The sequence below is a fragment of the Talpa europaea genome (assembly GCF_964194135.1).
Source record: "Talpa europaea genome assembly, chromosome: 14".
NCBI classification, from domain to species: Eukaryota; Metazoa; Chordata; class Mammalia; order Eulipotyphla; family Talpidae; genus Talpa; species Talpa europaea.
Genome location: NC_140082.1, coordinates 6,010,291 through 6,035,456, shown reverse-complemented (window position 1 = coordinate 6,035,456; position 25,166 = coordinate 6,010,291). Strand labels below are relative to the sequence as shown.

Sequence of the window (25,166 nt, the reverse complement as noted above, 5' to 3'; positions counted from 1 at the left end):
CCTGAGGTAGAAGCCAGGGGGTGACCACAGGTGTCCCAGGCAGCAGCAGCCTCATGTCAGGTTGCTGTCATTTGAGGTGGCTTGAGGACCTGACTGCAAGGCATAGCCTAGACGTCTACATCTACAACTTCCAAGGTTTGCTGTGCATTTTCACAGGTGGCAACTCACCATGCAGATTTATTTTATCATGCTTTACTTAAAAGTATATGCTATTATGATAACATTGAGGTAAAAAGTGGTATAGAAATGATGTTACAAAATCAAGCATTGTGACTTCATAGCCCCAAAAAGCTAAAGAGGGGCTGCATGTTGGCAGAACTTATGGAATGATGAAGGTAGGAGTCATACATTTGACCATATGTAAATTTGCCTGAAAAAAAAAAAAAGACAAGCACGTATTGAACTTTAATTAATAACATATCTTTAAAGTGTTTAGAAATGAAACAGTGATGTCTGCAACTTATCTTGCAATAATCAAAAGCTAACATGAGTTTAGGGATGAATAGAAGATGTGTAAAAACAGATGTGTAATGCAAAGCAAATACAGTAGAATGTTAGTGGTAGACTCTAAGGTGGGTCTGCAGGCACTCTCAGAGGGGGCTTGCCTGGTGGACTCTCAGAGGGGGCTTGCCTGGTGGCCTGCGGCCTGTGCCCTGTTGGGCAGCCATTGAGCCCTGCTCCTCACCGTTATGTGAGAATGTGGCGCTGGTCCTGCCACATATTGCTACTTCTTATTTCAAGAAAAATCAGAAATCTAGATATTGATGTGAATTTCCCAGCTTTCCAATGTTGACAAACTAATTGAAATTCTTGGAGACACACTTGACTGGAGGGCAAAGAGGGACACAGGGTACCCTTGTCTGTGGTAATAAGATGTCTGTCCCTGGTCTCAGCTCTTGGGCCACTGCTTGCTCTTTTGGCAGAGAATCCTCTCCAAGCCGTCCTCTTACAAAAAATGGCAAACGACAGAGGAAGGGGGTAACACAGCATCCAGGGACCTGGCTCTTGACTTCGCGGGAGAGGGAACCACTGGCGCTTATGCTCTGTCAGTGACAACCACGAGTTTATTTCCAATTAGAATCATCAAACAGTGTCACCTCTGAGAGAGCAGGAAGTTGTGTCCCCTCATTTGTAGTTGCCGGGCCTAAGGGAAGATTCTCTGTAAGTCAGCTGGGCCCACCTCTGAGGACTCTGTCCATAACACAACTGTGAATACAAGAGATACTTCTGGTGGGAAGGGGACCTCAAACAAACATGTGGCCCACCATGTTGTAATGGGCCATGGTTCCTAACCTAGTCATTCTCATGCCTCGTTTATGTGATTCCTGCCGTGTCTATGAGTCATGCCTGCCAGCATCTATTTGATAGCTTTTATGGCAAACAACTCCTTTCTCCTTTTTTTTTTGAACTTTATTTAAATTAATTAAACTTTAGTTTCAAAGGAAACATCGTGTTGCTAGTTTAAATGGAAAGTTAGCTCCTGGGGCCTCCCTGGTGGCACAGAGATTTAAGTCTCAGTACTATCAAGCTATCACCAGCTACTGCAGCATGAATTCAATCCCTGCCCAGGGAGCTGACCCACAAGGCACAGCAGACCTCTCCTGCCTCGCCCGCTGCTCCCCTCAGCAGTGTATTTCAGTCAATCTGCTTGTTCTGTTCCCCACTCTGTCTCTGGTGAATCCTCTCACCACCACCCCCACACCTGTGGCCTGTACCCTAGCTCTTGTATGCATAAATAAATAAATCTTTAAAAAAAAAAAGTTACAAAAATCTGGCTAAATCCCCTTGCTTGTCAGAGACTGATACCCACATGGCACAGCAGACCTCTCCTGTCTTGCCCGCTGCTCCCCTCAACAGTGTATTTCAGTCAGTCTGCCTGTTCTGTCCCTCGCTCTGTCTCTGGTGAATCCTCTCACCCTCCCACACATCTGGCTTGTACCCTGGTTCTTATATGTATAAATAAATCAATCTTTTTTTTTTAAAAAAAAAAAAAGAGGGGCCTCCCTGGTGGCGCAGTGGTTGAGCGCTGGGTTGCAAAGCTGCCGGCGACCTCTGCGGCGCCGGTTCGATCCCTGGCTGCTCCCCGGCCACCTGAGGAGGGTCCCACATGGCGCGCAGACCTCCCCTGCCGCCCGCTGCTCCCCTCAGCAGTGTGCTTCGGTCCTTCTGCCTGCTCTGCTCCCCGCTCTGGCTCTGGTGAATTCTCTCACCCTCCCGCACTTCTGACTGTACCCAGTGCATGTATAAACAAAACAAACAAACAAATAAATAAAAAAAAAAAACATGCCTCTATTTAAAAAAAAAAAAAAAAAAAAAAGACTGGCATCAAATTTAAAAAAAAAAAAAAAAAAGAATATACCAGAATTGGGACTAAAAAGAAGAGTTGAAAAAGGAATTATTCAGCATGTGTTTGTTCTGTGTGTGTTTCTGTGCTATTAGGCAGCATTGGCCTGTGTGCCATAAAAGCAGGCATTCTTGCTTCAGGAAACATTGTTCTGTGACTTGTCACCAGCTAACTTGATAACCTCATGAGAAAGAAAAGAATGATTTTTTTGGCCTGAGCTACAGAAGCAGGCTGCCATGTGATCACATGGCACAGGGGTTGAGGCCGTCCCTGCACGGCCTTGGGCAAGTCCTTCATCTCTTGAAGGCTCTATTTCTTCATCTGTATGGTGGGGTTAATAATGGAGCGCTGTTTCTCAGTGTTGTTGTGAGGGGTAAACCCCCTAGTGTGCTTAGGATAGTGCCTGGCACATACTGAGCTGTGGAAGTGCTGACTGTCACTGCTGTCCCTTTGCCTCAGGAAACTTCCTGTGGACCACGGACATGGCAGCCTGTGTGAAGGAGCTTGTTTTCCACCTCCTGGCAGAGCTGCTGCGTACGGTGCACAGCCTGGAGCAGAGGAAGCACCCCGCCGGCCTGTCCTCATCCATCGCCCTCCAGCTAAACCCCTGTCTCGCCATGCTGATGGCCCTGCAGTCAGAGCTCCACAAGCTGTATGATGAGGAGACCCAGAGCTGGGTCTCAGGCAGCACTTGCGGAGGGTCAGGGACCGCCGCGGCCCCCGACCAGGGCAGGTTCTCTACATACTTCCACGCGCTCATGGAAGGTTGCCTGGCAGTGGCTGAAGTCACCCTACCCACCAACATGAGCGTCACCGCCAGTGGGGTGACCTCGACAACCACCCCAAACCTCAGTGATTCGTCTTCCTCCTCGTCCTCCTCCCCAGGACAGACGCCTCAGAGCCCCAGCCTCCTGTCCAAAAGAAAAAAGGTCAAGATGAAGCGGGAAAAGGCCTCCTCGTCTGGGAAGCGCCAGTCCTCCCACTCAGTGGAGTCGGACCCCTCCGTGCTCAGCATCGGGGGCAGCAAGCCCGAGGACATGCTCTGGTTCCATCGCGCACTTACCCTGCTCATCATTCTGCGGCACCTCACCAAGAAGGACCCGCAGGGTCTGGGCGTAACGAGTGATGCCATCACTGATGCCTGCCAGGCCCTGGTGGGTCCTACGGCCCACAGCCGCTTACTGGTGATCTCCGGAATCCCTACCCACCTGGACGAGGGCATCGTCAGAGGTGCTATCCGCAAGGCCTGCAATGCCCATGGCGGGGTCTTCAAGGATGAGATCTACATTCCCCTGCAGGACGAAGACCCCAAAAAGCCAAAAGACAAGGCTGAGGGCGGAGATGGGAAAGCCGAGCCCGAGAAGACGCTCGGCTTCCCCAACACAGACAGCTTGGAGGTCAGCACGTCCAGCAGCCTGACGCCTGCCATGAGCATCAGCGCCTCCGCCTCTACCAGCCAGGCCTCCATCTGCAGCTCCCAGGGCATCTCACAGACAGTCAGCGACCTCTCTGTGGATCCACTGCCCTCGGGTCTTGAGCTGCCCATCCCTCCTGGCCTGTTGGAACCCCACGTGGTGTCCAGCCAGGAGAGCCTTGACATCTCTCTGTGCAGCACTGGCAGCCTGGGCAGCCTGGGCAGCCTTGGGGAGCCGCTAGACAACGTAGAGACGGCCTCGGTGTCGGACATGGGCTCCATGTACACAGTCACGTCCCTGGACAACCAGTCCCTCGCAGCGCGCCCCATCAAAGGCTTCGCAGTTGTGGAGGTAACGGCACCTGCACCAGGGCAACCACCTAAATCATCAGCAGCGTGAAGCCCCCAGAATCTTTAAACCTGGGAAAGTCACTCCTAAGGGATTCACTAATAGGTGACATTGGCACCTTAGGGGCTCCCGTGGCAGCTCTTAGAAGTAGCAGGGACAGTGTCGATTAGCGCTGCTGGATGTCATGGCCCTAAGCGGGCTAACGAGTTTGTGCCAGGGCATCACCAAGCGTGGGAGGCAGACAGAGGGGCTCCAGGGCTGACCTCCCTGATGGATGACCTTTAACGGGTGCACCCCCACTCAGGGTCCCACCGCTGTGTTTTTTGTTTTTTTTTAACCCCCCCACTGCTGCGTTTTTCAGTGGCCTGGGTTGTTTCAAATGTGCCACTGGCAGGAGGGATCTTGCTGAAGAGAACAGACTTTTGCAGAACAGAGTCTTGCCCTTCTTCCAGGTGGTTGTGAGTTTTAGAGATACACCTGTTCCCTTTCCACTTCAAGACCCCGTTTTTTGGGCTTGTTTAGAAATCCTCTGTGCTCCTGCCCCTTGCCTCTCGGGCCTTAGGCTCAGCCCATCCTCCACGTCTGTGGAGGAAGGTGCTGAGAAGAGGCCTTGAGCAGCCTCGCTCTCCCGGGGGGCTCTGAGTACTGGAGGACCACGTGGTTGATTTCGTCCCTAGAGTCACTTCTTTTCATTTAGTTTCCTTTTTCCTGGGGCTGGCTCGGATCTGTGCATGGACGTTAACCTCCTAGACATCAGGATAAGACCACAGACCTGACTGTGGCTTAGTGACAGAGAATTCCAGTTGGATTGCTCCCCTACAAGTTACCACATGGGAGGAACTTCCAAGGAAGGCCAGCTGGCCCACAAACTCAAGACGAGTGGTGGGCTTCAGGGAGGGGCGGGAAGGGAGAGAAGGTCACTCAATGTGGCATGACAGGTTTATGTCTCCTCACACCCTGACCACTTTCTTTGTTCACCCAGATAAGATCCCGAGCCAAAATTGAGAAAATTCGAGCAAGTTTATTTAACAATAATGATTTGATTGGCTTGTCAAGTTTGGATGGTGAAGATGAATTGATGGAAATGTCAACGGAAGAGATTCTCACCGTATCTGTAGTAAATCAGAGTCTGTTTGATACTCAAGGGAGCCCGGGGTTAGAAGATTATTTCAACGATAAGTCAATTAAAGGTGGGTTGTGGATTTTTTTTTAATAATATACTATTATTTTAGAAGTTTTAAATTTACAGAAAAAAAAACAAGTAAAAATTATCTCCCCTCTCATCCCCAGTTTCCCCTATTTTTAACATGTTACATTAAAGAGAAGCACTCTGAAGGCACCCCTGGGAGTTGTAGATAATGTTTCAGGGGTGTTGGGGAGTCACCAGGACAAGCGCTTCACTGCTTGACTGCGAACATTGGCTTTTCTCATATGATGTAAAAAGAACATTCACACCTTTTCCCAGCTGTTGGGACCCTGAAGGGAGAGAGAGGAAGGGAGGAAAGGTCGCTCACGTGGTATGACGGTCTCTGTCTACTCACATCCTGACCACTTTTCTTTGTTCACACAGATAAGATCCGAAGCCAAAATTGAGAAAATTCGAGCAAGTTTTAGCAGTTTTAGATTTACAGAAATTCGAGCAAGGCCAGTGGGGTACCCACTGATCCAGGTCTGCTGGGTCCAGCCAGCCAAGAGACCACCCGGGAATGGCTAAGCCACGGTCTGCTTCAGGCTTGAGCAAGGACTTACATTCAAGTTCTCTTTCTTTTCATCCGGACAGGCTTCCCTTCTTCAAGTGGATTTGTTTCATTCTGTCCTGTGGCGCTAGAATGTACAGAGGGCATTGCTGGTAATCATTGGGTCGTGTGCTTGAGGACAGCTAACTACTGCCTCACCCTTTAAAATTAATTCTTTTTTTTTTTTTTTTTTGAAGATTTATTTATTTATTTATACAAGCACTGGGTATAGTCAGAAGCACGGGAGGGTGAGAGAATTCGCCAGAGCAGGGAACAGAACAGGCAGACTGACAAAATACACTGCTGAGGGAAGCAGCGGGCGCGGCAGGAGAGGTCTGCATACCATGTGGGACCCTCGCCAGTGGCCGGGGATGGAACCGGCGCTGCAGAGGCTGCGGGCAGCTTCACAGCCCAGCGCTCAACCGCTGCGCCACCAGGGGAGGCCCTAAAATTAATTCTTTTTTTTTTTTTTTTTTTTTTATAGAGGCATGTTTTCTTTCTTTCTTTATTTGTTTGTTTGTTTGTTTTGTTTATACATGCACTGGGTACAGTCAGAAGCACGGGAGGGTGAGAGAATTCACCAGAGCCAGAGCGGGAAGCAGAGCAGGCAGAAGGACCGAAGTACACTGCTGAGGGGAGCAGCGGGCGGCAGGAGAGGTCTGCGCGCCATGTGGGACCCTCCTCCGGTGGCCGGGGAGCAGCCAGGGATCGAACCGGCGCCACAGAGGCTGCGGGCAGCTTCGCAACCCAGCGCTCAACCGCTGCGCCACCGGGGAGGCCCTAAAATTAATTCTTGAGGAGGAAACAGTCCCAGTTCCTTTCACAAAGTCCCCCTTGGGTGTTTTGATTTTTTTTGGGGGGGGTATAATTTTTTTTAATGAATTACTTTATATAATTCTTACATAATTTTCATTTTTGCATAATGTATGTATTTTCATTTTGGTTATATTCCCCATACAATTCCCATCCCCTTTTTCTGACCCTACTCCCTCTTCTCCTTCCCCCGCCCCCCACTGTAGTGTGTCTCTGGTCTATAGTTGCTTGTTGATTTTGATTTTTACTTAATTGCAATTAGTCTTTTTCCGGGTCCCTTATTTAGGTTTTCTAAATTCCTGCTATGAGTGGGACCATAAATAGTTTTCTTTTTCTTTCTGGCTTATTTCACTGAGCATGATCCCTTCCAACTCCATCCATGTTGCTGCAAATTGTATGAGTTTATCTTTTTTGATTGCTGAGTAATATTCTATGGTGTATATGTACCACATCTTCTTGATCCAGTCATCTATTTTTGGGCATTTGGGTTGTTTCCATAGCTTAGCTATTGTATATAGTGCTGCTATAAACATACGGGTACAGGTGCCCTTTTGAAATAATGTTTCTGTGTCCTTTGGGTAAATACCTATGAGTGGAGTTACTGGATCATACGGAAGCTCCTTGTCTGGCTCCCCTGATTCTTCTGTTAGGATACTGAGTGTTCATTCAGATCCGGCTCCTAACAAGGACCCCAGCTCAGGGACCTCCTGTCTACACTTCACCCCAAGCTTCACTTTAGAAGCTGTAGGAAGTTTTCTTTTTTAATTCATATTCTTTGGGTTGTCATTTCTGCTTTGTGTCATTCTTTCTTGAAATTTTTAACTTGTCTTTTTTTCTAAATCTTCAATATTATTTGAAATTTCTTTTTTTTTTTAAAGATACACTTTTTTTTCCAATTTTTTTTTTTTTTAAGATTTATTTATTTATTTATTTATTCATACAAGCACTGGGTACAGGCAGAAGCGCGAGAGGGTGAGAGAATTCACCAGAGTCAGAGCAGGATGCAGAACAGGCAGAAGGACCGAAGTACACTGCTGAGGGGAGCAGCGGGCGGCAGGAGAGGTCTGCGCGCCATGTGGGACCCTCCTCTGGTGGCCGGGGAGCAGCCGGGGATCAAACCGGCGCTGCAGAGGCTGCGGGCAGCCTCACAACCCTGCGCTCAACCGCTGCGCCACCGGGGAAGCCCTTATTTGAAATTTCTAATAGTTACTAGGTTTGTTTTAGTCTTTGTTTTCCAAGTACAAAATTTAATACTGAGTATGGGTTTTCTTGTGTTGTTGTTTCATTTCATTATCCCCCATCACAAAAATTTTTTTTTTACACTGCTGAGGGGAGCAGTGAGCTCAGCAGGAGAGGTCTGCGCGCCATGTGGGACCCTCGCCTGGCGGCCTGGGAACGAACTGGCGCTGCAGAGGCCAGCCTCGCAACCCAGCACCCAATCACTGTGCCACCGGGGAGGCCCCCATCACAAAAGTTTTAAATGATCCCTCAGGGCTGTGACCAGGATGAGGTGATACCTCAGGAATTTTTGAATGGGACTTAAATGAAGCAATTTAGAGAAATACAATTTAATGCATTGTTTATAAGAGTGGAAATAAATGTAAAATATCCACAATGAACAAAATCCTAAAATCTTAAATAAAGACAGGCTCTGTCTTGCCAGTTTTTCCTTTGACGGCAGCTTGAATGGCTGGAATACAGTACTGCAGGTAATTTGTTTCTCCAGCCTTATTTTTTTATAACATTGTATTAAAATAATATCTTGAGGGCCTCCCCGGTGGCGCAGCGGTTGGGCGCTGGGTTGCGAAGCTGCCCGCAGCCTCTACAGCGCCGGTTCGATCCCCGGCTGCTCCCCGGCCACCAGAGGAGGGTCCCACGTGGCGCGCAGACCTCTCCTGCCGCCCGCTGCTCCCCTCAGCAGTGTCCTTCGGTCCTTCTGCCTGCTCTGCTCCCCGCTCTGGCTCTGGTGAATTCTCTCACCCTCCCGCGCTTCTGACTGTACCCAGTGCTTGTATGTATGTATGTATCAATCAATCAATAAATAAATCTTTAAAAAAAATAATAATATCTTGATTAAAATATCTTGATAGTTTAGTCTTTGGAAATCTTGTGCCTGAGGGTAGTCCCACCTCAGCCTGATCCCTGATTATTGTGAGATGTGCCCCCTCAGCTGTTAGCCACCCTGGGACCTGCAGGAAACCTGAGCTCCTCCTCTGAATCTGAATTTAGTTCCATTCCCTGATTCTATTACAGTCAAACCTCTAGTCTTTCAGTGGTATATATGCTCCATCTTGGCCACAGGGATTTTACTGGACATTCTTTTAAATTGTGCCTCTGCCTCTTCTGTCCTTAGGGCCCTACTGCCTCTCTCTTAGCTGCCCTCCATCTCAACCCAGATGCCTGTAGGCCCCTGTCCTCTGCTTCCCCTGGCCTGGAGGCCCTGGGTGTGGTTCTGGTGTATCAGCATGGGAGAGCACAGGGAGAGGGAGCGAACATTGGGAGAAAAGGAGGGGGAAATGCTGAGTTCCCCTTGGACCCTTGACCATGAGAAGCAGGCTGGTGGGTCAGCACTGGCCCCTTGGGAGGGTGATGGCACCTTCTGGAGCACTTGTTTGGGGATTAAAAAATAATTTTTTTTTTTTTTTTTTGTGCTTGTGGTCAATTTTGTTGTATTCAAGAAAGCTTTTCCACTTGCTCATTGAAACATGTTCTCTAGTAATGTAATAACTTGTTTTAACAGCTTGTACTTCACACTGAAAATATTTGGCCAGCTCCATGTCCTTTTTCATTCCTTTGAGATTGTCTATTACCCATGGTTAAGGTGGGCTGAACTCCCTTAATAAATAGACCCAAGGATAAAGTAGCTCAAACCCAATGGACCTTTACTTCTTGCTCATGGAGGCGCCCAGGGTGAGGGCTGAGCTGTGTAATCCCAGAGGTCTTATATCTGTGCAGTCAGAGAAGAATCCCAGTCCCATGGGACCATGTGGTCACATGGCAAAGCAGGAGGTAACTAAGGTGTGTGCTCAAAGGGGAAACCAGGCCTTGGTGGACCTTTAATGGTGGACAAGAAAGGTCTGTGACCCATTTTCATAAATAGTTGGTTTATGACAGACTCAGTGCAATACTCACAGCAGAACCGTCTGGCCCCTCCATTCTGTAACAGGTGAGAAGCTGGTGCCAGGAGCCAGGGAAGTGCTCACAGAGATCTTCAAGAGCTGTGCCCATTCGGAGCAGATGCTGAGCCTAACACCAGCAAAGCCCATCAAAGTCTCTGACATTTATCTCAGCAAGGAGCAGATCAACTCCCAAACACCGGGCAACCTCCTCCACCTCTTCTTCACCAATGTGCGGCCTCCAAAAAAGGTGTTGGAGGACCAGCTTACTCAGGTAGGTACCCACCCCGCCAGCCCACATGGGCCTCAATGCCCCTGGCTGAGCCTGAGGACCCACCCCCTGATGCCCCCAGATCCTGAGGAAGTACGGCGTGCCAAAGCCCAAGTTGGACAAGAGCAAGTACAGCAAAGCCGGGAAGGAGCAGCACCCGGTAAAGGTGGTGAGCACCAAGCGGCCCATCACCAAGCCGCCCACAAAGGACAAGGCCGTGCTCAACAGTGTCAGGTGGGCGCCGGGAGCACGAGCTGGCGGGCTGGGAGGGGGTGACCCTGGCAGGCATTCTGTCTCTGCTCTGCTGTCTGCTGAAGTCCTCAGTCCCTGGATCATCAGCTGAAAGAAAACATTCATTTCATCCACAAATAGAGTGAAAGCTGGATGGACCATGCGGCCTAGAGAGCCACCCAGTCCAAATCCATAAAATATCTAAATGCAGGATTTTTAAAATTTTTATTTATTTTAACCACACAAGCAATGCATTTAGTTATTACAGAAAGATTACTACGTGCCTATGTGCGTATTGAAAAAATTTGATTACCCTATACATAGAAACTTCTTTTAACATTTAAGTGCCTTGCCTTTTATTTATGCTTTATTTTCTTAAATTCTAGATGGCTAAAGTAGCACAAAATTCAAAATCTTAGCCTCTTCTTTTCCCCTCCACCCTCAAGCCTCCTAGTTGCCCTTGCTGAGACAGCCTCTGGGTCTCTGGTTTGTACCTGCCCAGCTGGGAACTGAGGATACCTGCAACTTGCTATTTCTGTTTACTACAAAGATCTTGGAGATTATCCCATATCAATACAAAAAGAACTTACCCATTCCTTTCTTACAGCTACGTGATGTTTCATGTGTGGATGTGCAGATATAATAGACTCTTCCATACCAGTTTATGACTCCCAAGTACTCACTGCTGAAACGTTGACAGTGTTACCTAGAAGGGGTCTCTAGAGGAGTTATTTAAATGATCAGAAAAATGAAGTGTCTCTTTATTGTATCTAAGTTGTACTTTTATTTTTTTAATTTTTATATTCCCCATACAATTGCACCCCCCCTTATTTTGGCCCCAATCCCTCTAAATTGTACTTTTAAATCAGCACCATCCACTAGAACTTTCTATGATACTGGAAATCTGTGCTGTTCTCTATCTGTGCTGTTCAGGTAGCAGCCACTAGTCACATGTGACTGCTGAGCACTTGAAATGTGGCCCTTATGACTGAGGAGCTGAATTTGTCATTTTAGTTAAATGCAAGTAGTTAGATTTGGCCAATGGCTGTTGTTGGACAGTACAGTTCTAAAGTATGTAGAAAGAATGAGAATTGCCTCAAGATTTTTCACATTTTAAAGCATCAATTTGTCCCCATACTTTGCTCATTAAATTTTATTCAGTCAGAACAAAAGTATCTTGAACCTAGGCCTGTCTGACCCAAACATAGTTGTAGAAGTATGAACAGGAGGCGTGGACAAGAGAGTTCTGATTCTAGTGCTTCGGTCCACAGCAGGACCGCGTTAAGTGAAAAGAAGCCAACTGTGAAGCCAAAGTCACCGGAAAAGAGCAAGCCTGATGAAAAGGACCCAGAGAAGTCGCCCACCAAAAAACAGGAAGGTAAATGAATAACTTGAACCTGATATGGGCTTGGGGTCACTTTTATCTTGATGATGAGGTGACCCACTCTAGGGACCAATTCTTTGCTTTTGCTCAACTGACTGGGCTCCCTTGGCTTTTGGTGTAAGCAGGCAGCATTGTCAGACACCGGGAAGACATTCCTACCAAATGCCCATGGGTCCAGGATGCCATCTTCGATGACCTTGAACTTAGGGAGGTCAAAGTAGCAGCTCAGAAATATCATAAATGCCAAGTAGATGAAAAATAGATGATTGTGGTGCCTCCCTGGTGGTGCAGGGTGTTAAGTCTTGGCACAGTGAAGCTATTGGCAGCCACTACAGCACGAGTTCAATCCCTGGCCAGGGAGGTGACCCACATGGCTCAGCAGACCTCTCCTGTCCCACCCGCTGCTCCCCTTAGTAGTGTGTTTCAGTAGATCTGCCTGTTCTGTTCCCCACTCTGTCTCTGGTGAATCCTTTCACCCCCTACCTCCCACACCTCTGTCCAACACCTCCAGCTCTTGTATGTATAAATAAATAAATAATTTAAAAAAAGATTATGACTAAAAAATAAAAGTCTAGAAATCTGCTTTAGAAATTTCCTTCCAGAGGGTCCTTGCCCTGAGCAATAGAACTTAACCCTTCTCAAGGTCCAAGCAGAGCTACAGAAAGCTTTTCTCACTTTCTCAGAAATTTCTCAGTTAGGAATGGTTTCGAGGGTCTGATTATTCAAGAACTTGGGCAGTGAGTACAGATGGCCGGTCACCAGGCCCTGGAGTGATGGGAAACAAGGGAATTGGGTGGATTGGTCCCTAAGGGAGAGAAGACATGAGAGCATGCTATGAAGCCCTGCTGTTCTTACCATGGTTTTTACCAAACTCCTCAAACTATGAACACTTTTCTGTCAGTCCCTGAAGAAAAATATCTGACCTTGGAAGGATTTCACAAGTTTGTCATTGACCGGGCCAAGCAAGATATCCGGAGTGTCTGGAGGGCGATTCTGTCCTGTGGCTATGATCTGCATTTTGAGAGGTAAAGGTTGTCCCTCAGCTCACTTGTTACCTTGTGTGAAAGCTGATCTCAACCACTAGATGCATCCCTGAGAAAATAGTCTGTCTCCCCTGTTTCATCCTGTTTTAACTACTGGGTTAAAGTGTTTTTTCTAACACATTTGAAGACAAAGCCTGTTCTTTTTTTTTTTTATTAGTCTGCTCCAGCTGCCATAACAAAATACCACTGACTGGGGCGCTTTAACAACAAATTAATTTTCTCCCAGTTCTGGAGGTTGGCCGTCAAAAGTGAAGATGTCAACTGAAGGCAGTTTTTCCTGAGGTCACTTCTTGCTGGGGCCTTACACAGCCTATCCTCTGTGCATGTGCACTCCTTGGCCCTCCTGGCCTTCTAAGGACACTCGCCCCTTAAGGATTAGGGCCCCGCCCCATGACCTCATTTATTCTCTGCCTCTAAAGGCCCTTTATGCTAGTCACATTGGGGGTTGCAGTTAGGAGAGGGAGGAGACACATTTTGGTCTATAACTGACAATTTCTTATTCCAAAGACCCTTTGTCCTGAGGCACACTTTCCCTCAGTCTCCATTCCCTTTCCCCTTCGCAGACAGAAGCACAGCAAGACCACTGCTCTCCAGGTCCCAAGGGCCAAGCTTATGTTGTTTCTCCTCTCTAGCCTCTAGCTGTCAGTGAACCCCAAGCAGACAGGGGTTCTTGTCCCTCTAGCTGGGATACACACAGGCCTACACACCCTTACCCCCAGCAAGGTGTGCAGAGTGCCAAAGAAAAACAAATCTGTTTTCAGAGTAGAGAAATTGTTTACTGCTTGGCATTTTGTGCCTTCACTGAAGATTTGGCATCAATCCTGGGTGCCTTGGATCATGGTAACAGGGACAAGTGTTCTGAACTTGTTTTAGAAACCAGTAAGAGGTGACTTTGCCATTTTTATTGAAGAGTAAAATTACCTGTTTGGACTAGAAACTGCATTCTAAGTGGGAAGGGAACAGATTGGACTGCAAACCAATTTTAGTATATGTGCTGCTGAAGCAAACACAGAATTGGACTGTAAACCAGCTAGTTGCCTTAGAAGCAGCTAGAAGGGCAAATTTGTGTATGTTAGAGGTGCCCGGTGATACTTGGACACACACTTCCCTCCTCACTGGGTCCCCAAAAGCTATAGGCCACTGCCTGCTTTGCCATTCTGGATGCATCTGTGGGGGCCCCGGGGCCTAGGCCAAGGGATCTGCTTCTGAAGGAGGCTTGGCCTGGCTGGGGACACCCCTTGGGTGGGAGAGGAAGGCCTGAGTAAGCCAGAACCTGAGGTGACTGTAGGCCCCCTACCTCCACCGTTGCCCAAGCTGCACCTCTGAGGCACCATGGGCCCTGGTACTGGGGCCACTAGCTGGGCCACCTTCCTTTCTTGGGTTAGTAGCTTAATGTTTGTGGCCCAAGTACATGCACATTCACTCCCCGTGCTCATGCCCTATACACAGAGCAGATGCCCTGATCCTTGGCCCAGGGATAATCACTTCGTGATGTTTCAGTAAACATCTCCCCCAGCATCTTTCTGGGAGTGGATTTTTTTCAGTACTGTAGAAAGGGGACCAGAAGAAACATATTGTTTGTAACCAGCTTTTTTTCATTTTTCCAGATCATTCACTGATAGGCCACCACATGATTTGAGTGACTGCCTAGCAGCCCTTGTCAGAATACCCTGTGATTTATTCAGCAGATGCCCTAGCACCAGACGCTGGGCTTGCGTCTGTCGTCGCCGTAGTAAAGCTGCTGTAGCGATGCCCTCACCACACTTGTCTTTCTGTTCAGATAGGTCTGCTGGTGAACCTGGAAGGGACAGCTGGGAGGTGACAGCCACAGCAGCAGCTGACACCTACTGTGCCTTGGGGCTAGGCACCATGCTGGGCACTTGAAGGGCATCTTCCATTTATAGATTCATAGAGCTGGTGTGCTTTTGATGGTGCATGCATATTGCCAAACTCCAGAAAGGTCATGCCCTTCCCATCCCTCCAGCTTTTATAAGGAGCTTCCCCTTTGACAAACACCCAGAAACCACCTGGGAGGCAATGCTATCTCACAAACATACTTGTGAGACATGGATCTGGAGGACTCGCTGTCCCCGTACCCCAGCTGAGGACCCTGCCCCACCTCGCCCTTCTCCCTTGCCCCAGGTGTGCCTGCATCGACGTCCGGCATGCGCACAAGGCCTCAAGGAAGTGGACCTTGGAGATGGACGTGGCACTGGTTCAGTACATCAATCGGCTGTGCCGCCATCTTGCCATCACACCTGCGCGGCTCCACCCCCATGAGGTGTATCTGGACCCCGCAGATGCCACCGACCCCAGAGTGGCCTGTCTCTTGAGTATGTAGCCCCGGGGGATGCCTTTCAGGGACTGCATGTGACCTCCTGGTGACATTATGGGTGTTAGAAGGACTGACCCCTCTGCACACCCGCTGAACAAACCCTAAGGAGCACTTGCTGGGAAACGGGTGGTGAAAAAGAGGGAGAGAAAGACAGGACACTGTGACTGCAGCCAGTCACATCTGTGAGGCTTCTGCGTGCACATCACAACAGCCAAGCAGCAGATCCCAGGGTCACTCCCTGGCCCTGCCCAGAGCCACAGTGACGCCAGGCTGGCGTTGGGGATAAAAGGCAGCTGAGTCCAAGAGCAGCCGTTTCCAATAAGTGTCACCTCTGGAAAACGAGCCTGTCATGACCTGTTGGCACAGGCCTAGCCTGCCGCCCTCACCCAGCCATGCTCGGGCGAATACAGTGAATGCGGACATGACTGTACTACCATCAGCCTCTCGCAGTTGGAGAGGAGACAGATATGAGGAGGAAGTGACAGACTGTGATGGCATCACATCTGGTTTGACATGGGAAGCCATCCTGGGGAGCTGGGTGAAAGACATAGGACTTGGCACTATTTTGCAACTTCCTGTAAGTCTGCATTTCAAAACTAAAGTTAAAAATCACAGGGTCTCCCCAGTGGCGCAGCAGTTAAGTGCTGGGCTGCGAAGCTACCCGCAGCCTCTGCAGCGCTGGTTCGATCCCCGGCTGCCAGGGAGGGTCCCACATGGCGCGCAGACCTCTCCTGCTGCCCGCTGCTCCCCTCAGCAGTGTACTTTGGTCCTTCTGCCTGTTCTGCTCCCCGCTCTGGCTCTGGTGAATTCTCTCACCCTCCTGCACTTCTGACTGTACCCAGTGCTTGTATAAATAAATAAATAAATCTTTAAAAAAAAAAAATCACATAGCCCGCAGGCCAAGCATGGGGGGCATTCAGTTCCTTACAAGCCAGGTCCTTCCTCCTGACCAGTCCGGGCTTGGCCCTTTGCTTCTGCTTGCTGGAGGTTCACTCACTTGCTAACAGCATTTCTGGGGTCTCAAGGATAAACTTCACTTCGGGGGCCTCCTGGTCCTGGTCCTGTTTAAAGTGTTCCTCCTCTAGCCCTCCCCAGTGATAGGGGTCCCCCAAGTTTGTCTGAAGTAGAGAATCTCAGCCTGACTACCCCTCCTGTCCTGCAGATGTGCCCATTGAGAGCCTGCGCCTGCGCTTCGCACTGCTCCAGTCCCTGAACACCACCCTGGAGACCTTCTTCTTGCCGCTAGTGGAACTGCGCCAGACGCCTATGTACACCCATAGTATCGCAGCCCTGCTGAAGGAGGCTAAAGGTCAGTGCCTGGGCGGCAGGTGTGGGCCCCATGCAGAGGGCAGCGAGGGAGATGACGGAACCAGCAGATCTCCCCAGGCCATCGCCACCCCCCCTCCAAGCAGCTGCTCAGGAAGACACCCCAACCCCACTTACAGGTCTGGGGGCAGCAGCAGTTCTGCCCAGAGCAGTTGCCTTATGCTCTTTAAGTTTTTCTGGAGAAAAACTTAAAACAGTTTTCAATTCAAGTTACTTAGAAATATGTGGTTAAAGCCTCAACTCTTTGTGTATACTCATGTCCCTTAATCCCAAAGATGACCATTTCACAGAGAAGTGTCCTTCCAGACCTTTCTAATCTAGTCACATACAAATAGATATTCTCACAGACACACACAGATTTTTGTTCTTTTATCAAGAATAGGACTCGTGCTCTGCTTGGCAGTTGGCACAGAGAACCACCCTCCTTCGCAGCCCCTGTGCAGGTGCATGGTCTAGTCGGCCTTTCCCTGTTGATAGATGGTAGCTGGTTTTTGCTGTTTGAGAAAATGCTATATTGCACATCCTTGCTTTTCGTGTGGTTGGATTAGCCCATGGCTCCTGAGTGTGAAGGAGCCCAGGGCATATGCGTTGACATTTGGAGAGCTACCAATCAAGCACCCTCCAGAAAGTCAGACCCCCTTGTGCTCTCACCAGCCAGTATGCGAGCACCATCCCCTGGCTTGAAGGGAGCCCCAGAAGATGCTAGAGAGACCCAGAGGGTATAACATGGCTCCAGCCGGCCTGGGGGAGACCAGAAAGGCAGGGAAGTGGCCTCCTCATAGCCTCTTCCCCACATTCCTCTCTTCAGGGCTGATCTTCTATGACACAAAAGTGACAGTAATGAATCGGGTGCTCAACGCCACCGTGCAGAGGACAGCAGATCATGCGGCGCCCGAGATTACTTTGGACCCACTGGAAATCGTGGGAGGTGAGATTGGTGACACGGACCAGAAAATCTGAAAGACTCGGTTTAAACACACCAGCTGGTTCCTCACATGTGAAAAGCCTCTATAAGAAGGGAGTCCAGGGTTGCCCTAACACATCCTCATTCTCTGACTGCGGTCACCCTGCTCCAGCTCCCAGCGAGTGGATCCCGCCATCAGGGTCCCCTCGCGAGCAGGAGGATGGACTAAGACTGCCAAGGCTCACCCCCTGCAGGGGAGGCAGGAAATGCAGGCTCTTCTGCTTGACTAGTCCTGCTAGTCAGAAGAGAGTGATATTGGGAGGCAACTGGGGGTTTCTGCCAAGCAGAGACACGAGGGCTCCAGGAGGTGGAGTGGAGCAAGCGGGAGGCCCCCAGGGATCCAGAGATGCAGCAGGAAAGAGGAAGCTGGCCCAAGAATGGAGAAAGCACGGGCTGGACAAGGGAGGTCCAATAAGGGGGCAAAGGTCTGATCTTGGGTGGGGGGGCAGAAGTCGGCCCCCAGAAACCCTTACCAGCTCCCCTCTCTCTTTCCAGGGGAGATCAGAGCCTCTGAAAACTCCTACTTCTGCCAGGCTGCCAGGCAGCTGGCCTCAGTGCCGTCCTCTCAGCTTTGTGTCAAGCTGGCTAGTGGGGGCGACCCCACCTACGCCTTCAACATCCGCTTCACTGGGGAGGAGGTGCACGGCACCAGTAAGTAGACCCCCCACACCCCCACCCCACTTAGCCGGTTCAGGGTGGAGGCTGTGTTCTGACCATGGAAGTTCCTAGGGCTGTTTTAGTCTCAGCTGCCCCAGATCCCCCATCAGCAAGAGTTCAAGCACAGCCTCCTTACCCTGCTCTGCAGAGGCCAGGACTGTCCCCAGAGTCACCTTGAGCTGGACTTGTGTGGTTGCCGCAGGGGAGCAGGTGCCCCCACTGGTCCAGGACCTCAGCTCCATGTGATTAGGGCTGGGGCTGTGCCTCGGACTGACACTGGGGCTCTTCATGCTGAGGGTCCAAGAGCGACGCCCTCAGAGCATATGGGCCTTCTTCCCCAGGAAGAGCCCTGACAATGGGTTGTGCCAAAATCTAGCCTGTGCCCAATGAGGACCAGGGCCTTGGGAGCCCTGAACAAAACTGGCCCTTCTGTCAATCATTTCACTGACTGGGATGAGGATCAGCAACTCAGAAAAGCTCCCTCGGTGCCCTCTCAGTCAAGTTTAGCCCCAGACATTCAGGAAATGTCTCTTTGTCTGGGTGGGAGAAGAAGCCCTATTCCTTGTTGGCCAGGCACTTTGGGAGGGCCAGTGGGCACAGGGCCCCCCAGCTGTCTCCCCTTGCTGCGGGGGTCAGGGGAACACTGCAGCAGGGGAAGCTCTGTGCACCCTGAGGACACCTCTGAGGGGCCGCGAGCCGGAACTGCCAGGCCCATGTTGGACATCTTAGGTTCTTCAAGGAGCCGAAACCTCTCGAGGATACCGTCACTATCCCACTACAGATACAGAAACTGGACGCCACACCATTCAGTCGCTCCCCAAAGGTCAGGCAGCTAGCTGGAGTTCAAAGTCAGGGCTGTCTGATTCCCAAGTAAGGCCTTGGCCATGGGGGCTTCCTCAAGCAGGCAGGCAGGCAGGCATCTCCTGTCTCTCCATGGAAACTGAATGAGGACAGAGCGTGACTGGTGGGCCTGTGGGTGACTCTGACCAGGCAGACCACGTGCACAGCTGTCCTCAGAGCTTCCTGACCTTGTACACTGACAGGAGGCACAGGAAAGGCTGGAGAAGACCAGCCACAGAGGGGAGTTTGTCAAGAAAGCCTAAGGTGGATCTGGAATGGGGTGGCGATAAATCATTTCTGCCCTCTGTGTGCTGCCGTCATCCACCCTGTCTGTGCAGTCACTAGACAGATTCCAAGCACCGGAGTGGGAGGCAGCACTGTAGTGGCCTGCTCTTGGCACTGCTTGGGGAGCGGTCCCCAAGTCAGGGTGAACTTGCGGCTGGAGAGGCACCCAAAGTAGGGTCTGCGTTTCACCCCGTGAATCCTTGACACCAACCTGGAAGGTGGGCACAACTACGTCCCGTCTGATAGGTTGAGGCCGCCTTGGGACCCAGCGAGGAAGCAGCACAGCAGGATTTGACCACAGGCACCTTTTCTTCCCACTCCACTGGCACTGTAGTTAGCTAGGTGGCCAACAAGGGACATTCCAGGTGGGCACAGGGCCCGCGGGCGGGCCAAGCAGCAGAGCTTGGTGCTGACAGGTCTCCATCTGTCCCGCAGGTGGCTCTTTCCGCCACTTTCTGTGGCAGGTGTGTAAAGAGTTGCAGAGCTCCTCACTGTCCCTTCTCCTGTTGTGCCCCAGCTCCGCTGTCAACAAGAACAAGGTAAGATGGCCCTGGGGTGGCAGGTGGGGCCTGCCCTCTGGGCCCTGGCTGACCAGCTCTGACACAGGGCAGGGCCTGTGGCCTTCTTCCTCCTCCCATGGGTGTGGTGGCCTGGCGCCTGTTTCCTGACAGGACTAGTGGTAGGTGTCACGGTCACCTGGTCTGTCTCTGCCTGCTCCTCAGGGCAAGTACATCCTGACCCCATGCCCCATCACCTGCGGGGAGGAGCAGCTGCTGCACTTCCTGGGGCAGCTGCTGGGGATTGCGATCCGAGCAGATGTTCCTCTTCCCCTGGACCTCCTGCCCTCCTTCTGGAAGACACTGGTGGGGGAGCCCCTGGACCCTGATCAAGACCTGCAGGAAGCAGACATACTCACCTACAACTATGTCAAGAAATTCGAGAGTGTAAGTGAAAGTTCCATTTATTCTGGGGATGGTGGGGCCCTGAAGCGGTGCCCCCCTGTTGCATTGGCAACACCACATTGACACACGGCAGTCGTGGAGCAAGCTGTACCGTGCAGGATGCTGCTGAAAGAACAAGATCCTGGCCTTTTTATTGATAGAACAGCCATACCGCATCAGTTATGTGGGGTAGGAGGAATAAGAGAACAAGGGTGGGTGAAACTGAAAACGTGCTTTTCTCATCCAGGGCTTCAGGGGCACATGAGGCTGCTGACCAGATAGATACTTTTTATCTGCTTAATAACCCAGTGTTGTCATGGAAACCAGACCCCAGACCCCAGCCATGGCTCCAGTCTTACTGACAAGGCATCCCTCTGATCGACCGATCGGTGCATGGCTACACATCAGTCGGCCCCTCCGCGGTCCCCGTCATTCCTCGTAATGTATACCCATTGTCCAGGGCATCAAGTGTCCTACTCTTGCTTAATTTGAAAGGAACCATGTAGGGGCTGGCATAGATTCTCTTAGGTCGTGTAACTGATTGACCCGTTTGTTCTGACATTGTATTGGAGGGCAGACTGCACTTAACCAAAACGGTAGCCAAGTGGGCCGTTTAAGTCTAGCAGACCCACACCCCCAGGGCCCTGGGTGCTATATCTGTGGTGCTTCTGTCCCATGGACAGCAGAGCTCTGCACTGAAGACTGCTGAGAGCACTGCCAGAGAACATGGAATGTAAGCCCTGGTAGGGGACAAGTGAAGTCTCTCCTTCCTCCCTGCTGCCAGCAGCTGGCTGTGGGCAACCCAGCCAGCCCCACTGGGGCTTCCATTTACTGTGTCGATCCCCAGAGACACAGGTGAGGGTTTACGGCCCCTGAAGGAACCTCAGTACTGGGGTGAAAACTGCCACAAGCAAACCCAGTTTCACCTTGAAGAGCCACTTCAGGGCCTCAGGAAGAGCACAGGAGATCGGCTCTTGGGTCGGCTGAGACTGACTCCTGTGTACTGGACACATGGAGTTAGTGGGGTGACAGCAGTGTCGGATGCCCCACCGTACACAACTCAGATAGGGGCAGGCAGTCATTGCTCAGGCTGCCTGTGGGCCTATGGGAGCCACGCATCCCCAACCCACTACCATGGGCCTGGCCCTGGGCTCAGCCCTTCTAGGAGTCCCAGGCTCTCCTGTCATGCTGGAGTGGGGTCTACAAGCCGGGAGGGACTCAGCTTGTGGAGGTGAACTGCCTGGGAGCAGAGCCAGCCCAGGGGGAAGCCGTGCTTTCCAGTGCCACACACGCTTCTCAGGGTGGAGGCCATCCTGGCAGAGCACAATGCTGCCTCTGACCCAGCCCTTCCCTTTGCCACCAGCTTCCCTTGCTCTTGTGAGCCGGCCGAGGCCTGGCCCATGCTACTCTCCACAGGGTCCTCCATGCAGGGAGATTGGCTTCCAGTGGCACTCACTGTGATGGGCCGTCTGAGCCGCCCCGTCACCGAGCCCTTGGCAGCCACTTGAGGGGTACCTGGCACAAGGGGAAGCTGAGCTGCTGGGGTGCTGGATAGCAGTTGACTTCAGCAGAAACAAGACTGACGACAAATTGTCTAAAGAGTCAAAGGGAGGGGCTGTAAGACGGTATCTGGGCACAGTCCAGCCAAGGCTTCTGTCTGAAGGTCCGGTCAAGGCCAGAGAGGGTGCTGGGATACCAGAGCTACACTGGAGTGGGCTGGGGATGGGGTACTCCCAGGAAGAAATGTTCTGAACTTCTACAGGTGAAGCCTTCAGCTTCACCACGAAGGGGGTTTTTGCTGAGGACCCAGTACAGGAGCCAACCCTGAGCACCCCTGTCACCATCCCCACCGCAGGCCAGTCCCCTCTAGGCCAGGTCCTGGCTTCTGCTCAGTGCCCCAGCCTGCAGTGCACACCAGTACCTTCTGCACCCTACTTCTGGTGTGCCAGATGGAGGGGAGTGGGTAGCCCAAATAACTCAGATCCACAGATGGGATTGAATCAGGGCTCTCTGTCAGGTGACAGAAATCCTAGCCTCCACCAGTTTAGGATTTTTTTAAAAAAATTTTTAAGGATTTATTTATGCATAAATAAATATGCATAATTATGCATAAATAAATATACACACCTCTGTATAGGCCAGAGGTGTGGGGGGGGTGAGAGGATTCACCAGAGACAGAGTGGGGAACAGAACAGGCAGACTGACTGAAATACACTGCTGAGGGGAGCAGCAGGTGAGTCAGAAGAGGTCTGCTGCACCATGTGGGTAGCTCCCTGGCTGGCCAGGGATTGAACTTGTGCTGCAGTGGCTGACGATTGCTTCATAGTGCTGAGTCTTAATCCCATGCGCCACCAGGGAGGCCCAGTTTAGGATTTTTTGGTAATGATTTGGTCTTAACTAAAAGTGTAGACACATGGGATAGACACAGGTTGGCTTCAGGCAGGGCTCAACCCAGGCGCTCAGATGATGTCATCAATAAGCAGTCCCAAGTGAGCCCCGGTGGTACGTCGTACACCATCTAAGGGGACAGTGGGCTACTGCTTTCAAATAGCTGAAAAAGCCCTGCTGTTGGGTCTTGTTAGCCAGGCCTAAGTCAAGCACCGATCGGCAGAGTGATACTGTTGCCTGTTTATAATTGCCAAGGGTAACCCCTGCCCCAGCAGTGCCTGGTGTTGCTGGCTTAGGGGCTTTGTCTTCCAGAGCATTGGCATTGGGGCAGGCAGTTAACCTCCTCTGCTTCTGTTCCCCCCAGATCAACGACGAGACAGAGCTGGAGGCCCTGTGCGCTGAGATCGCCTCCCAGCACCTGGCCATAGAGAGCCCCGAGGGTCCCAACAAGCCCTGCTGCCGGTTCACCTACCTGACCATGACGGGCGAGGAGGTGGAGCTATGCAGCCGCGGCCGGCACATCCCTGTGGTGTGAGTGGGGCACTGGCGAGGAGGCTGCCCAGGCTCGCCAGCCAGGGTGGCGGCAGCACCCATGCTGGACAATAGTGCAAGGGCCTGTGCCAGGTGACGGGAGGCCTTCACCAGCGGGAGGGATGTGGCCAGTACCACTGGGCACCAAGGTCTTCGGTGGAAGTGCTTCATTAAGAAAACACCAGCTCTGAGATAGGTGACGCCCACAGGCAGGAGAGGAATTCACTGAGACAGAACTGGGAGTCTGGACAGCTGGGCCTGAGGCCTGGTGAGAATGGGTTGGGGAATTTCCCCCGGAACTACGAGCAATCCCATCAGCCTCCTGGCCTTCTCCCCGGCAGGTGGGAGAACAAGGACATCTATGCGGCAGCCATCCGGAACCTGCGGCTGCGCGAGCTGCAGAACACGGAGTGCGTGACGGCCGTGCGGGCGGGCCTGGGCGCCATCATCCCCCTGCAGCTGCTCACCACGCTCAGCCCGCTGGAGATGGAGCTGCGGACCTGCGGCCTCCCTTACATCAACCTGGAGTTCCTGAAGGTTGGTGCTGGGGAGGGGCCATCACAGCACTTCCTGTGTCCCCGCACGCCCTCCTCATCACCTGCGGGAGGGAGTTGAGCTTCATCCCCATCTCACAGCTGAGGACACTGAAGCCATGATAGCAGGTCCTTGTCCGCACTCCCAAACCACGAAGTGGGGAGTCAAACTTCATGCCCATAGCACCTGCCTCCAGAGCCTGTGCCTTAGGCCCCCCTCCAGAGGTGCAGGCCATTCTTGCCAAGCTCCTCCCCCTCAGCCTGCTCTTGCTGGGGCCAGCTTCCCCTGGGGTGGGACCCTGCCATCCCCAGGATGCTTCTGCCAGATTGAGTTCCTGGTCCCAGTGACTTCACCTCTACCAGGAGCAGTGACAGACCTGCCAGCAAGTGGGCCCATGGGGGGACACAGTCAGCCCTGCTGCTGGGCCTGGCGCCCCGCCGACATGACACAACCTCATGGCCACTGGCATCCTCACAGCCTCCCAGTGCCCTGTGGCCATCATTTCCCTCCTGGACCTGCCTGCGGGTTTTCTCTGGGTGGCAGAGGCCTGGGCCTGCTCACATGTGGGGCCTTTCTTTCCCAGGCCCACACGATGTACCAGGTGGGGCTGATGGAGACGGACCAGCACATTGAGTTCTTCTGGGGGGCACTGGAGATGTTCACCCAGGAGGAGCTGTGCAAATTCATCAAGTTTGCCTGCAATCAGGAACGCATCCCATTCACCTGCCCCTGCAAAGACGGGGGTCCTGACACAGCCCATGTGCCCCCATACCCCATGAAGATCGCCCCCCCAGATGGCACAGCAGGTACTGTCTTCTCCTGGATGTATTCCATGTCAGGACACAGGCCCTTTTCTCAGTTTGGAGCTGGGACTGCTGGGCCTGCATAAGGGAGGAGGGAAAACGGTGGGGCCCCGACACCATAGCCTGGATGTTCCCAAGGGAAAAGGCAGGACCACATGGCACTGTGGGTCCTCTGCTTTCTGAGCTGACCTTTCCTGCGTGGCCTAATGCTCACACTGCTTTTAGCTTTTAAAAAGCTAAAAACCCAGAAATGTTTTAATCTTCCAGTGTTTAGATACAGAAAAATAATTCTATTAAAAAATCAAAACATAACACTTTGTCAAATTAACCTGTCTGCCCACAGAAATCTGTGTTTCGGTGCACACGTTTCAACAGCAGTTTCTCCTCCAGAACCCTCTGTCCCACCTGCAGGACTAGGCCTCACCATGCTGCATATGGGCCTTGGCCTCAGCATGGAAGTGCCCTGCCACAGGCCCAGCCAATAACCCTGACGCGGTTTTCTTCCCGTAGGTTCCCCAGACTCTCGTTACATCCGAGTGGAGACCTGTATGTTCATGATCAAGCTGCCCCAATACTCCTCCCAGGAAATCATGCTGGAGAAACTTCGATGTGCCATTCACTACCGCGAGGATCCCCTAAGTGGCTGAAGGGAGGGAGCCCCAGAGTTAGGCTGTCACGCGGCACCACTCTGCTGGCTTGGGGAGCCTGCCACAGCGGGCACGTCCCTCCCGGGCCCTGTGCAAGGAGTTGGCGAATTTTGCTTTTCCAAACTTGTCCACATTCCGGGGCCTCCTGGAAGACTTAACCTTTTGTATTTGTACGTTTCGTGATGGATTGGTTCTTTTGCTGTTTGTGATATGT

At 51.5% G+C, this 25,166-nt stretch overlaps 1 protein-coding gene across 2 annotated transcripts in view; it reads left to right on the top strand.

Moving 5' to 3' along the window:
- HECTD4 (HECT domain E3 ubiquitin protein ligase 4) overlaps positions 1–24,952 on the top strand; it is a gene marked incomplete at both ends in the record, with an annotated part of 170,513 nt that extends 145,561 nt beyond the window's left edge. For both annotated transcript variants that reach the window (XM_084254197.1, XM_084254196.1), the window contains 16 exons: positions 2,804–4,110; positions 5,090–5,297; positions 9,823–10,046; positions 10,126–10,277; positions 11,546–11,652; positions 12,560–12,683; positions 14,844–15,034; positions 16,199–16,345; positions 17,171–17,290; positions 17,822–17,977; positions 19,544–19,647; positions 19,831–20,052; positions 22,802–22,968; positions 23,310–23,505; positions 24,086–24,308; positions 24,816–24,952. In XM_084254197.1, the coding sequence (XP_084110323.1) occupies positions 2,804–4,110; positions 5,090–5,297; positions 9,823–10,046; positions 10,126–10,277; positions 11,546–11,652; positions 12,560–12,683; positions 14,844–15,034; positions 16,199–16,345; positions 17,171–17,290; positions 17,822–17,977; positions 19,544–19,647; positions 19,831–20,052; positions 22,802–22,968; positions 23,310–23,505; positions 24,086–24,308; positions 24,816–24,952 (3,785 nt within the window). The remainder of the gene's footprint in view (positions 1–2,803; positions 4,111–5,089; positions 5,298–9,822; positions 10,047–10,125; positions 10,278–11,545; positions 11,653–12,559; positions 12,684–14,843; positions 15,035–16,198; positions 16,346–17,170; positions 17,291–17,821; positions 17,978–19,543; positions 19,648–19,830; positions 20,053–22,801; positions 22,969–23,309; positions 23,506–24,085; positions 24,309–24,815) is intronic.
- Positions 24,953–25,166: the final 214 nt, after the last annotated feature.